Source organism: Clinocottus analis, unplaced genomic scaffold, assembly GCF_023055335.1.
Source record: "Clinocottus analis isolate CAN_PGR_092001 unplaced genomic scaffold, fCliAna1.0.p SCAF_9, whole genome shotgun sequence".
Classification (NCBI taxonomy): Eukaryota; Metazoa; Chordata; class Actinopteri; order Perciformes; family Cottidae; genus Clinocottus; species Clinocottus analis.
The window spans coordinates 12,475,402-12,488,313 of NW_027176251.1; the positions used below are offsets into that span (position 1 = coordinate 12,475,402).

At 43.3% G+C, this 12,912-nt stretch overlaps 1 protein-coding gene across 2 annotated transcripts in view; it reads right to left on the reverse strand.

Moving 5' to 3' along the window:
• Nucleotides 1-1,830: 1,830 nt before the first annotated feature.
• Nucleotides 1,831-12,912, reverse strand: part of znf385d (zinc finger protein 385D) — a 67,852-nt gene continuing 56,770 nt past the window's right edge. For both annotated transcript variants that reach the window (XM_068570209.1, XM_068570208.1), the window contains 4 exons: nt 10,382-10,741; nt 8,536-8,717; nt 4,958-5,059; nt 1,831-2,974 (listed from right to left, as the gene is read on the reverse strand). In XM_068570209.1, the coding sequence (XP_068426310.1) occupies nt 2,720-2,974; nt 4,958-5,059; nt 8,536-8,717; nt 10,382-10,741 (899 nt within the window). In that variant the 3' untranslated portion in view covers nt 1,831-2,719. The remainder of the gene's footprint in view (nt 2,975-4,957; nt 5,060-8,535; nt 8,718-10,381; nt 10,742-12,912) is intronic.

Sequence of the window (12,912 nt, forward strand, 5' to 3'; positions counted from 1 at the left end):
GTCTGGAGAGGAACTGCTCAACTTATTGTACAGAAGAAAATATCCAAACAAACTATCCTGACGTCTAAGTATGACGTTGCTGACGCGTGGAATGTTATTATGGATTCGTGCCAGAAACAAATTCCACAGACCCGGAGCGTTGAAGGATGAGAGTAAAGGTTATTGTCAATATAGACCATGAAAAGTTCAAAACCAAAAAAGGAATTTATCCTGCTATAACAAGTAAGTAATGTCTGAGTCACCAAATATTGAAATGTTTTCTTCTTCTGTGCCACAGAAAAATCTATTAAAAACCCAAATGAGTCACCGTGTTGCAGTGGTTGTTCCTTCATCACCATGAAGACATACATTTATTTTGAGTCAATCCCACTGCCCTTCTGCTGTAAATACTATAAAGCCACAAATGTGTAATAACTCATTGCTGGAAATAGTCCCCCAACAATTTACAACTGTTTGAGTAAAGTTCACGACAAATTATAGTGCCTAGCTCTTCCAGGAGTTTTAATTTAAAATATATATTTGGAACAAACAAACCCTTTAACTGCCGCCATCATCAACAATATGCCTTGCTCACGCTGGGGCAGCCGAAGAGGCGTTTTAAAAACAAACGAGTTAGCGAGCTTTTAACGCTGAATTAAAACTGTTCACATCATCACAATGTCTGGTCGTTGTGTGTTTAGTTGCCGGAGGCGCGTTCCCCGGTGCCTTCCAGTGTCCGTGGTTTATGTCAATGATCGGCGTAGATAATAAACACAGTTGAGTCTGTATTTGAAATTTATTGAAGGCTTTTAAAAGGACACCTATGTTCTGTTGGTCCTTATGGCGGCTGCCTTCACTCTGAGTAATCATGACGCATTTATCTGAGTCACCAGTTAACACGTCCCTCGTTACACTGGAGCACTGGCAGCATCTCCACACAGAAGCGATGAGCAGGTCGACGACCACTGAACGGATCCAGAGAAGCTCCTGTTGGTGGCGTCCTCAGAGTCTGTGTCACGGTGTTCGACGCTGTTTGATATTCTGTAGGTAACATACTTTCTCTCAAGCCACACGCAAGGTTTCTCCAAAAAATACATGAAGATAGCGGACAACAAAAATGTTGGTCCACTTCCTAGTCAGGTATTCTGCCATAGCGTGACACACATACTTACATACGTTGTCATTGTGTACTGATAGTTAAAAGGATCCGTAGACGTGGGGCAACAGATAAAGTCTGAATATGTTCGAAAAGTTACTCAAAATGAACCTTTGTCGAATGGTCTGAGTGCATATTGTGCCACCTCGTGCCTTTATTGTGGTTTTAGTTATCTAGAATCTTCTTTTTAATTAATAATTGATTTATTTTGTATTTTCATGGGGTTTCCTGATGGTGAGAAAAGTACAATTAACCTTTGACATCAAGTGGAGCGCTACCGTTGTCTTATCAGCCGCTGCTGGAGAACAATGTGCTGCATTATTATTCCAAGAGGTCATCTGTCATTCAGTAAACTAGCGTGAATATTATACCCAAATGTAATACATTTAACATCCCTTGCGGACACGTCTGCTCTGCTGGCTCGTTCTGGTTATGAACGATATGATGCAGTAAATAATTTAAAATTCACATCAGGATTATAGATTAGTTTGCGTATGACGAGCACACGCTGTGATACAAAGAAGCATATTAGCGGTGGAAATGGAGTTGTGTCGGGAATTTGAATGCTCTATTCTGGATTCAAATGAAGTCCTCTGAATGTGTTTGTGCGTCGGAGAAACACAACGTTGTGGTAAGTGTTGCTATAAAAATGTCATGCTGCCGTGTATGAACAGAAATACTGAACTAAACATCACCATCATAAACAAATTAGGACTCTTTTTATTTGAAATTGTTCACCTTTTACACACTTGACAGTTAATATACACAAGCCTTTGTGGTCCCTCTGGCCCGAGACATGGTCAGTGACGATGTGTGCTGGGTATCAACTAGGATGGCCTATGGTGGATAGGAAACACACACACACACACACACTCTCACACACACACACACACACTCACGCACACATGCAGAAGCACACGCTTGCACACACATACAGATTTGCAAGGACGGATACAAAAAGACCACACGTCACGATACTCTAACAATCTAACACAGTCCAGCCAGCTAATGTCGACATCAACAGAGGAGGGGCTTAAAGTGCATACGTGAACAGAGGAGGGCCTTGCTCGCTTTTAAGATCAGTGACAGCCTTTTAAATAACGAGCGACAGTAATCCTCCACTAAAGCAATGATCTTAGTGCCACGCTGTATCTTTACAAAAAGCACATCCCTACTGTGGTTGAGCTCAAACTGTGCCTCGCACGATGAAATAATGACACTGCATAGTTCACGGGGGTTAGGCTTCTATATTATTGCGGTACAATGTCGGTCCAGGTCCGGGTCTGGCTACAAGCCGTGGGCTGCAGGATGGCACAGGGAGCGTGTATGTTGTAGTTTTCGGTGGGACCGGCGAAATTAATCCATCGTGAGAAGGTGCCGTTACGCTTTGCCTTAAACGTAGGATAATCCATGTGAGGAGAGGTGAGACGGTGTTTTCCCGGATGCATAGAAGGAGTGCAGATGCTGATGCGACTCCTGGGCCTGGTCTGGGTGAAGCACACGGTTTGGTCCCGTAACGGGGTGCAGGAGGGAGGGCGGAGGGGGGGGGGGGGGGGGACGCAGAACCGCCCCGGGTCAAACGGGTTAATAAGGGGAAAATAGGATTTGTGGGTGGGAGGTCCTGACAGGCCCGGGGGCCGGGCGCAGCAGTGCATGGGGGAGGGTCTGTGTCTGGAAGAGGGCGGGGGTCGGGCCGTGGTTGGCGGCGTGGTTAGTGCGGTGCCCGAACGGGTTGCCGAGAGAGGCGGCGGCGGCTGCCGCCACTGCCGCCAGGTGAGCGGGGAGCATCCGCGTGGTGAGGGGCGGACACTGGCGCTCCTTACACAGGGACAACTTTATCTAGGGGAGACAAAAGACAGTGAGTAACTCGGTTTGTTCACAGGATGGAGAAACAAAACATAATCCCAGAGATGTACGCTTCTTTCAACGCTACAGAACTGTAACTCACTGCATGAAACACCAACAAAGCCGTTTTCATGTTATTTGACAAAAGAAGACAATGTCTGATTATATTAAACTTCTTCTAAACACAGGCTGTTATCGATAAAAGCTCAATAAAAAACAGACAAAAAAGCATTGCAAATCTGACAGATTATTCGACACCGACACCTTTTTTTGTGTCTAACAATTTGCCAGTTAGTTAATTATATTGACAGAAAATTCATCAAAAAATATATTGATAGTCTCAGATACTTCCTGCTTTAAATGTAAATGTAATATGAAAACATGCAATCTGCAGACGTCACATTGCATTTTTTTTTCACTATAACATTTGATTCAATTTCAATTTCATCGTACAAAATCTGAAAGAAGAAATTGGCCTCAGATTATCAGTTTGTGCAGCGTACGACCCGCCCCCTCCCAAATAACTTTCACTTAGAGTCTGCTCTTCTTTATCAAAGCCGTGGATCTGTTTTGTGTCAGGATCTTTTTACAGGGCAACATATGCGGCGTGGTGACGTCCCTCGCTGCTGATCAAAGGGGATCACAGGTGCCAGAAATCAGCTGCTGATTGCGGAGCGATGCAGCTGACTGGTGAGACGCCGCAGCTCGCACAGGAAGCAGCGTCTGACACGTTTAATCACTGAACGATGTCGCCGCAATTTAGACAAGAGCCATTTAAAAAAGACGAATCCAGACGTCTTGCAGCGGAGAATTGTTTATTCCCAAACCGAAGTCCCTTTTTTCTCGATATTAAAAACTGAAGAATGGCTTGAAGATAGAACGGAGTGCGGAGGTATGTGGTTTTTATCGAGGGAGAATAAGAAAGAACGAATAACGTCAGACGGCCCGAACCTCCAAAAAACAACCTAATAGGGTGAAAAGGTCGCCGAAGTTATCCGGCTTAATCTTCTGTATCAGTAATGGAAAATCTACGGTCTGAGAGCACCGGGACGGCAACGGTTGTCATGGGTTATCAATCACTGACTCAGGCATCGTAACCCTATGGGAGGCATCTTTACTCTCCGCTCATCAAAGAAGCTCCTCTCCGTTAACTCGGTCAATGATGGGTTTCAGAAAAAGTCATTTCCCCCACACTGGCAACCCCCCGCGCTTTGTCTCGGTAAACAGTGGGTGTGATTAATGCCGTCTTCCGAGAGCGTCTGTAGGATAGAAAGACGCTCTTTCATCTTCCCCACATTGAATCCACATGGCTCCGTCATGCATCTGCGTCACGTAGCACTCCAAAAAGAAACAACCCGCCTGGAGCGCGGTAAAGCCGAAGAGGTTTTGCCACACAGAGCAGCGAGGACCAGAAAGTTTAACAATCAGCGTCAGGAAAGTATTCCGAAAGTTCTTTTCAGTCCACTTCTCGTACTCCACGGTTTGTAAACGTGCCCGGCGCTTATGCAGAAGACCGCACGGTGAGCTACTCCCAATAAGTCAAAACTGACATTTACAATTCCTTATAAATAGTGTTCGACCCCGGTCTGCTTTCCTCCACCTCCGGCGCGCTGACTCAGAGGAGCCTTGGTTCGCGCCGTTTTTGTCAATAAAGAATCAAATTAAATCCCGCTGTTCCCTGCCAGTAGTAAAAAGCCAGGTAACGTGTGATCCGCTTATGAAAGTTGGCATTTCATTCAATTGGGCGCCGTCAGGCGGATTGAAGACACTTTGAAAAGCGTGGTGGAGAGCTTTTTTTTTTTTGCTGATTTAAAAAAAAAAAAAGAATAGAAACAATAAGCTGCCACATTTCTGCATGCATTTTTGTCGGCGAGACAGAATGATACTTATTTACTCATAAGAGCTTCTCACTGCTTGTTACTGCAGTCACTGTGATGGTTGTGGCACCCAAGATGACGGAGACGTGCGGTGACTCACCGGCTGCTTGGTCGGGCCTTTCTGCGGTTTGCTGTACGGGCTGTATTTAGGTTTGGCTGGTTTACCTGCCGCTCGGTCTTTATGACGCCGGCTGCTGATATGCTGAAAAGGAGAAGGAAATACATGTTTTTTAATGTTGCCGACCAATATGGTTTCAGCATGTCCTTTGACCGTGGTTCGATATGTAAAGGTTTTCTCCTTCGCATTCAAATAACGACATTAAGGAAAACATAACAGAATACAGAGGTTTAAATGTTATGTGTCGTCTATCTGTGATCTCATGTACATGAATAAAATCCACATAAGCTTTAATGAACATTTGTTGAGGTCAAAGGTTGCAAAGGATAACCACGGAAAGCGGCGAAGGAGAAAGGCTTCCGGCTTTTATGATTGCTGAAATAAGAAAACAGCCACAGCTCTCCGGTTTGCAATCACTGAAGCCACAACGAGGAAAACAACTTGAACTGTGCACTTCTTCTTCAGCAGTGAACAAACACATCAATCAGCAAAAACAGCCTTGGAGTAACATCAAAAACTGCTGTAGTCATTGAAACATATCGCCAGATTTCCTTTTATGTTTCACAACCCACTCGTTTCGGCTACGTCGCCAGATTGTGGACGGCGACAAGCCGTACTGCTCAGTTTGTTTGTGGACAACTGCAGTGACGCAGGTGGCCCGCCGAACCTTTTCTAATTCACAATGAACATTATTTGATTCAAAATGAGATTATTTTGTACTTATTTAATGTAAATAAGGTCTTAGAGACAGAATAGAAATTAGAATTCCCGGCTCGCAATCGTACGCCTCCACAAACCAATCGAAATGCAAATTACATCCACGTCAGCCTGAAATGTCATCGCTTCATCACATTTTGTCTTGTTAGACCTTTGTTGTCATAATGAGAAGATGCATGATTGAGTAAGGGCCAAAAGTGTTTTGTTAGATCACAGTGACCTTTGACCCCCCCCTCCTACCTCCAACATCTTATCAATTCATTCTTGAGTCCAGGTGGATGTTTGTGCTAAAATCAGAAGAAATTACATCAAGGTGGATGGTACTTATGAGAGTAACCCTGAAAACCTTAATACATGCATCAAAAGCATCAGAATAGACTCATATAACTTGTCTATATATCAATCCTTAAAGTTTCTCAAATCCTAGAAATCCTTGTGCCAAGTTAATTTCGCTAAAAGGTAAAGAACATGTTAGTTAATTGGTTTTGTTGAGTCTGCGCTACAGGAAAGGCCTCGAGTGGGAAGCATCTTTCGGTATCTCTTCTGTGCAAGTGGCCTGACATTGGGGCTCGAGGAAAGATCAGTGGAGGTCACCAAAACCATCCGATCCATCTCCAGGGGACCATAAACCTCCACAGTGATCCGACCGTCTGATTTATAGATCGCTTGTCAGACAAATTAGCTGGTTAACAGGAAACTTTGACTAGTTTCATGGCCATCTGCTGACACAGTACTTTCTTTTTTAGATACTGCAACTTTCTCTGGATTTTCCATCCAAAAAAATATGAAAATTGTCATTATCTTTTATGACAGAGCTGCCTGTTACCTCAGCCTTGGGCTGGAAGCCATTTCAGGCCAGATAGCTTATCATGTGTTAAGGTGGGAACCGAACCAACAGCGAAGGAGAGGGCAGCACTGAAATACACCTCCTCTCTCAAAGCGGAGAGTATTCAAGCTTTATTGCAGCTGGAGACACCCATGGTGAAGTATAATGCAAAAAGCATTTGACAAATTATTAAATAGAAGACCAGAGACCAGTGGCTCTGAATAAACAAAGAAAATACAGGAATCTGGAATGAAATTGACCGAAATCCTCTGTCTGCTCCAGATCCTTTTCACAGAGAATTGCTGGTGTTTTAAAGGTACTCACTAAAAGCTCCTGCATGAAAAATTAATATCAAGCCTGTCTCTTGTTAGCTCAGACAAAACCGAGTCCGAATTATCAGCAGCGACAAGAGAGCACGATGCCTGAAAGCAGCTGAGATACAGATTCCTTCCAAGCCTGAGGAAAATATCACAGAGATCAGATTATTGTGAGCTCTCTAGCCTCATTATCTTAACCTGTAAACCAGAAACTCTTTGCTTTCTTTGAAGAGAGGAACTTGGTTAGCGTCACTTCTGCAGCAGAAACCTAATTTCTTAGCCTTGTTTATGTGTTACCAAGAGACTCCTGACAGGAAACGCTTTGCTCTGACAGCCGCGCAGCAGGAGGAAAGGAAAGATCATTATTACTGGCGGTGGATCTTTATACAGAATATTGTATTTAAATCCAACAAAAGAAAGTTAAATCAGACGCTGAGGCAAGTGAGTCTAAATGAGAAGGTTTTCCGCAGACAAACAGCAAAGGACTTGAAACATTCAGACCCGTGCACGCAGGAAATGGAGTGCTTGATGACACATTGAGGCTATGCTGTAAGAAAACGAAAAGAGAAAGTTTCCCAGTCGCCAGGATTGTTTTTCCCGGCATTGTACATTTCTGCAAACCCCGAATACGTCAAGGTTTTTGCATTCTGCTATGTAGCACAAGGAGGATGTGCAGAGCACGTGACCATTATTTAAATGTGGTATAATATTAATAATATGAGTAAATGAGAAAAGTCATGAGGAAGTCAACTCAGGGCAGGTTGTGTCAAACAAACACAGGACTTTCACCCAGGAGACAACAATTTGTGTCCTGCATGAAACTAAAGTCAAAGTTTACTTTGTTTCTTTATGTGACTCAGTGTTACGTAGGAAAGTCACCTGAGGGTGGTTTGTTATGTATTTATGCTTACAGTAAGATTATTTATTGTTTCATTACATTGTTCCACTACGCTGTGACATTTTGTTGTTACATTACAGGTTTTATGGTATGTTAAATTAACAGCGTGTCATTGTGCATTTCTACATGCGTAATACAAGGCCACAAAACCACATGTATACAAAACTGTCTTTCAACATTCAACACACAATGCCTCAAAACAATCTGTCGACTGGGTCGGTACCCATAACAAATGTTCAGCTTTTTATTGTTTATGCCAAATAAATCCTTTTTTAATGATTTTTTTTTAATCTAAAAATGTCACTCATCTATTCCTGTAAATCATTATTGAAGACCTCATCTTGAACTGGGGGTTAAAATATACATTTAATCATTTTTAATAAGCCACTTATTCGTCTCTACTTCCTAAAATACAGCTGTTGAAATCAGTTCATAACTCCTAGCATACTTGTTTTTTTCCTTTCAGACACAGTTCATTTAGAGGTGACAGAGAGTGGTGTCAATCTTCTCATCTAATTTCATGGTAAAATTGCAAATACACTTTTTTTCAAAGGCGAAAAAACAAAGACATATTTGTTATGTGGAATAATGATGTAATGTAGTAAAATAGTACTTTTGTATTCAGTACAATGCCGTGACCTTGTAGTTTGATTATAATACAGTCCAATCTGTTTCCAAGTTTTTCCTTCACTTACTCTCTCTGTTAGATTTATATTTTAAAGCTTCAGTCTGCAGCAAAGTGGAAGTTCGTTAACGTTTTGAGCATTTCAGAGTTGTCAAAGTCATCCTCCATCCCATTTACCTGTTTTAGCTGAGTCTCCGAGTTGACATGCACATCACACGTCTCACAGAAGAACGTTTTGTTCTGCAGGCCCGTTGTCGATCTGACGGCTGTAGGCAGTTTGCTTTTGACTCCCGGCCGGGGGAAAGACTTGATGGAGCCCACGCCGGTCCTGGCCTCGAGCATCGTCTTGTGCTTTGTACCTGCAGGTTCAAACAGGAAGCAGCCGGTACGTTACTTTCAACCAATAGATGCTGCCTGGAGGGAAAGGTGAGATCAGAGGTTCACGGCTTCTATCTTTTCTCCGGTGCGGGTAAAGTGAAGGTCAGTGTGAAAAGGTCAACTTGTAAAATACACAACAACGTCTCAGATCAAAGTGGAGACCTCTGTTAAACTCAATCATGCAAAATACCCACAAATCTCTCTTTTCTTTGGGATGTCCCTGCAGGGCGGTGTTAACATTGATGTTTAGGTCAACCCTTTAGTGACCGGGCTTTCATGTGCAAACACCGTGCTATGTCCAGTTCGATACATCTTGTGTCAATGTGCGCTCTTAAAAACGCAGCAGCGGCTGGCAGCATTCACACGCATGTTCTTCAGGAAATGCAATTCTGGGTAATTGCAAAAAGGAACAGCACAACAAACCAACAACAGCTGCAGTGCTAAGAATAATAATGACATATGATTGTTCAAGTCTTATTGATAGGCCAATACTTCACAGCATTAAATGTTTGTTTTTAGTTTGGTAAAGTTGAACATATTCTTTGGGGTGAGCTCGCTTTTTTTTCAATACTCCAAAATAAAACACTTGCTGTCCTCTTCTCTCGGAATGTATTTGGCTCTATTATACGGTAGAGTTACGGTATATGCAACAGATTATTTTATATATGTATATATATATATATATATTATACAAAATAAACAATTCCAAGTCCCTGCAAAACTGTCATCTTTGACTCTTTCTATCATCCTTTCCTTCACTGTTCCTGCAGCCAAAAGGATGAAGCTGAGACACTGGAGGAAATGCTTCCAACAACATGGCTCAGCTTGCTGGTGATGAAAGAGGTTCATACTCTCTGTTGAACAAGCTTAATCAACATGAGTTCACATGGGACACTTTCACTGCCCGGCTATCTGTAACTTTGAGGTTACTGCTTGCTGTGCTCATGGGAAGAGAAGATGTCGATGTGTTCGAGTCTGCCATGCCCCTGTTGATAGATTATTTAACTGCCTCTCACTGCCGGGGTTCAATTCTGGCCTTGGGATTTCTGTTATCAGCCGATTGGATGCCGGTGTTATCAGAGGTTATCAGCCTCATAGATGTGGTAGGAAGGGGCCTGCGACACCTACTAGTAGATTCAAAAGGCCCTTATCATATTGTCTTGATCACCAATCCGAATCTAAGAAAACAACGGCGACCTTTAGTGGTCGTGGAGATTTGTACAGGAGCAAAAGAGGAAGTCCAGACATGTAGTTGCTATAAAGAGCAACACACCTGTGTAGTGGCAGGACCTGCTGACGGATTTGTCAGAGAAAAAAAACACTTTCATCCGGGAAACCGCTGTTTCTGTCCCCCGTGGAACCAAAAGTCAAAAGAAACCACAATCTTTCCCAAAACCTAACCAAGTAGTTTTGGTTGCCGAGACCTGAAGTCGTCTCGTTTCAATTCCCAACGTCGACTGTCACAACGTGGTGGACGCAGTTTTGCCTGCGTGAAGCATTGGAGCGGTCATGGTCACCACTGATAACGCGTATTGAGTTGGCTGATGGTCATGCTGAAGATGAAACCTATTTTGTATACAAATACCTCAAAATGATTACAAATGGTCAACTGATTACATTTGCCAAACATGTCTCTCTCTCTTACCGGTGTTGTGAGCGTCCAGCTGCGACGCAGAGTTGACCGCCACTTTGCACAGCGAGCAATACAGAAGACGTTTAGCTTTCTCCTCCTCTGTTTCCGCGTCCGCCTCGATCTCCGCCTCGGTCTCCGCCTCGTCCTCCGGTTCGGCCTCAGGGTCCAGGTCTGGTTCTGAGGGCGAGTTGAGAGTGGAGTCCCCTCCAGTTGCTGAGGTAGTCTCCGGGGCCGTGGCCGCCGGGGCGCTCTGGACTATCGGCGAGGCCACAGGTGCCGGCGTTGGCGTCGTGAGGGTCGCCAAAGAGGCCAAGGGTAGTGCCGATTTGAGCACAGGGGATAGCGGGAGGGGCAGTGCTCCAGGAACGCCATCTGCAGCGAGGAAATAGATCATTTAGTTTAAATGAAATGGCTACATTCATCATTTAGGGGGTAAATATATTGGATTCATGTGTTGTTTAACCAACAAGTGTCCTTTAAAGACAATACCCAACCCTACAAATAGCCTGCATGTTCTATCGGCAAAGTCTATTAATGGTGAGTTACTCAGTTAATAATTGATGTGTCGTTTACCATGTATGTCCATATCCAACAAACACACTCTATATATAGACGGCTCTGCAAGATAAGCTGACCTTTTAATTCACGGTTATTCGGTCAATACTATGTTACACAAATTAGCGGCTGAGATCTTAAAGAAATGTCTAATATCTTTAGGCATGAAGACAGCAGTCGATCAATATATATGACTAATAAAACAACACCACGTGTCAGTGCAATACAAAGGAGTCGCTGCCACATTTATAAGAAAAGGTAATTTTGGACCGGGGGCACCACCTGATCGATGCCAATGCCTCTTGAGTTCTCCGCACTACGTCGTCACAAAATGAAGATCAGCCAGCCAGGAGAGCAAATCAATAGTGAATTATGTCACGCTATTTTTGTGAGCCATCATATATGGGTCTTATTTATCCCAGCGGAGGTGTTGACGGTCGGTGCCACAAAAAAACTGTTTCACTTTAGTCAAAGGTTAAAAAAACAAACATCAGAGTTTTAGAGCAGCAGGTATGTTTCTGTTGTAACCTTTTGGTGAAAGAAGTACATCCTTTACACAAGAAGAAGCAGAAAGAGCTCCTGATGCATTCAAGCTGTGGTATTGAATGGCATCCAAGGATTGCAGCTTATTGCACCGACACACTGGATAAAAGCTTCAGCTGAATGCTTTTTATGTATGTAAATGCCTGCACTGTGTTTTTTCTCTTCATTTCATCCATTGCCCTTTGAAATGGGCACATAGGCACATTTATACTTTGTTGTAATACTCTCCTCTTACAGTTGACTGACTCCAACTGTGAAATTCGCTGCACTTTCATTTAATCTTTAAAGTAATGAACAGAAGCAGGTGGTAAGGAAATGTACAAAAACAATAGGACGTCTGCATTGAAATGAGGCGGAAAGCTGTAGGAGGCTTTGGAACGTTTTTTGTAGAGTTTGGTGAGCAACAAAGTAGAGACTAAATGACAATGATGATGGTATTTGAGAGGGTACTTCCCTAAAGCAGGACGTCAATGCGTTGGTCAAGCTCCACATTTCACAGGGGTGTTGGCTATGTTTACACAGCAGGCCGGCCTGCTCTGAATCAGCAACGCAAATACAACAAACAGCCAAAACAGACTAGCCTATGAATCTACTTCTCATCAGGGGTTGAAGTGGAAAAAACAAACAAGTGCCAATATAACACTTATTCATGTTGGCATGTGCATCGGCCGCTATCGACAATCATTATTACGGTCTGCATTTCTCTAGTGAATAAAGGATTCAAGGTGATATTGCGTTTGGGGATGCTTAAACTATGCAATTTCAGATCATTTTGGACCCTATTATTACTATGAATAACACAAATTTAGCTATTTTCAGATAATACTTTTGTCATTTACACAGAGCACAACCTTGCATTGAACATTCTGGAAATGTTCGCCCTGTAAAATCATATTGTGTAGATCGAGGAGATTCAGGCAAAAAACATTCACAAAAAAATGTTTCATGAATTAAATTTGTTCACAGATAAAACCATTATGGCGGCACGCTTTTTATTTTCACAGGTTATCGTAGAGACGATGTGAAAACTGTATTCATAAATGACAGCGCAAGGAAAAGTCACTGGTACACGAAAAAGTAAAATGAAGTGTCGGCACTGCATGCCCACTTTGAGCACTGACTTCAAACTACACAGACTGTTAACCACGAAGCCCAAAAATGTGTTAATGCTTTGCAGATACTCCATCCATTCTGGCTGCAGAGGCATCTAAGCAAAGTAACCCATCCGTCCTTCTCCACCCTCCAGCTCCTCCGGGGAGCTCGTGAGGCGTTTTCGGGCCAGATGGGACATATAATCCCTCTAGTGGCCATCGAGAGGCCTTCTCTCTGTCTGGAGTACCAGAGGGAGGCATCCAGGAAGTATCCTGATCAGATGCCTGGACCATCTCAGCTGACCCCATTTCAAAGCAAGGGAGCAGCATTTCTACTCCTCTCGAGCTCCTTCA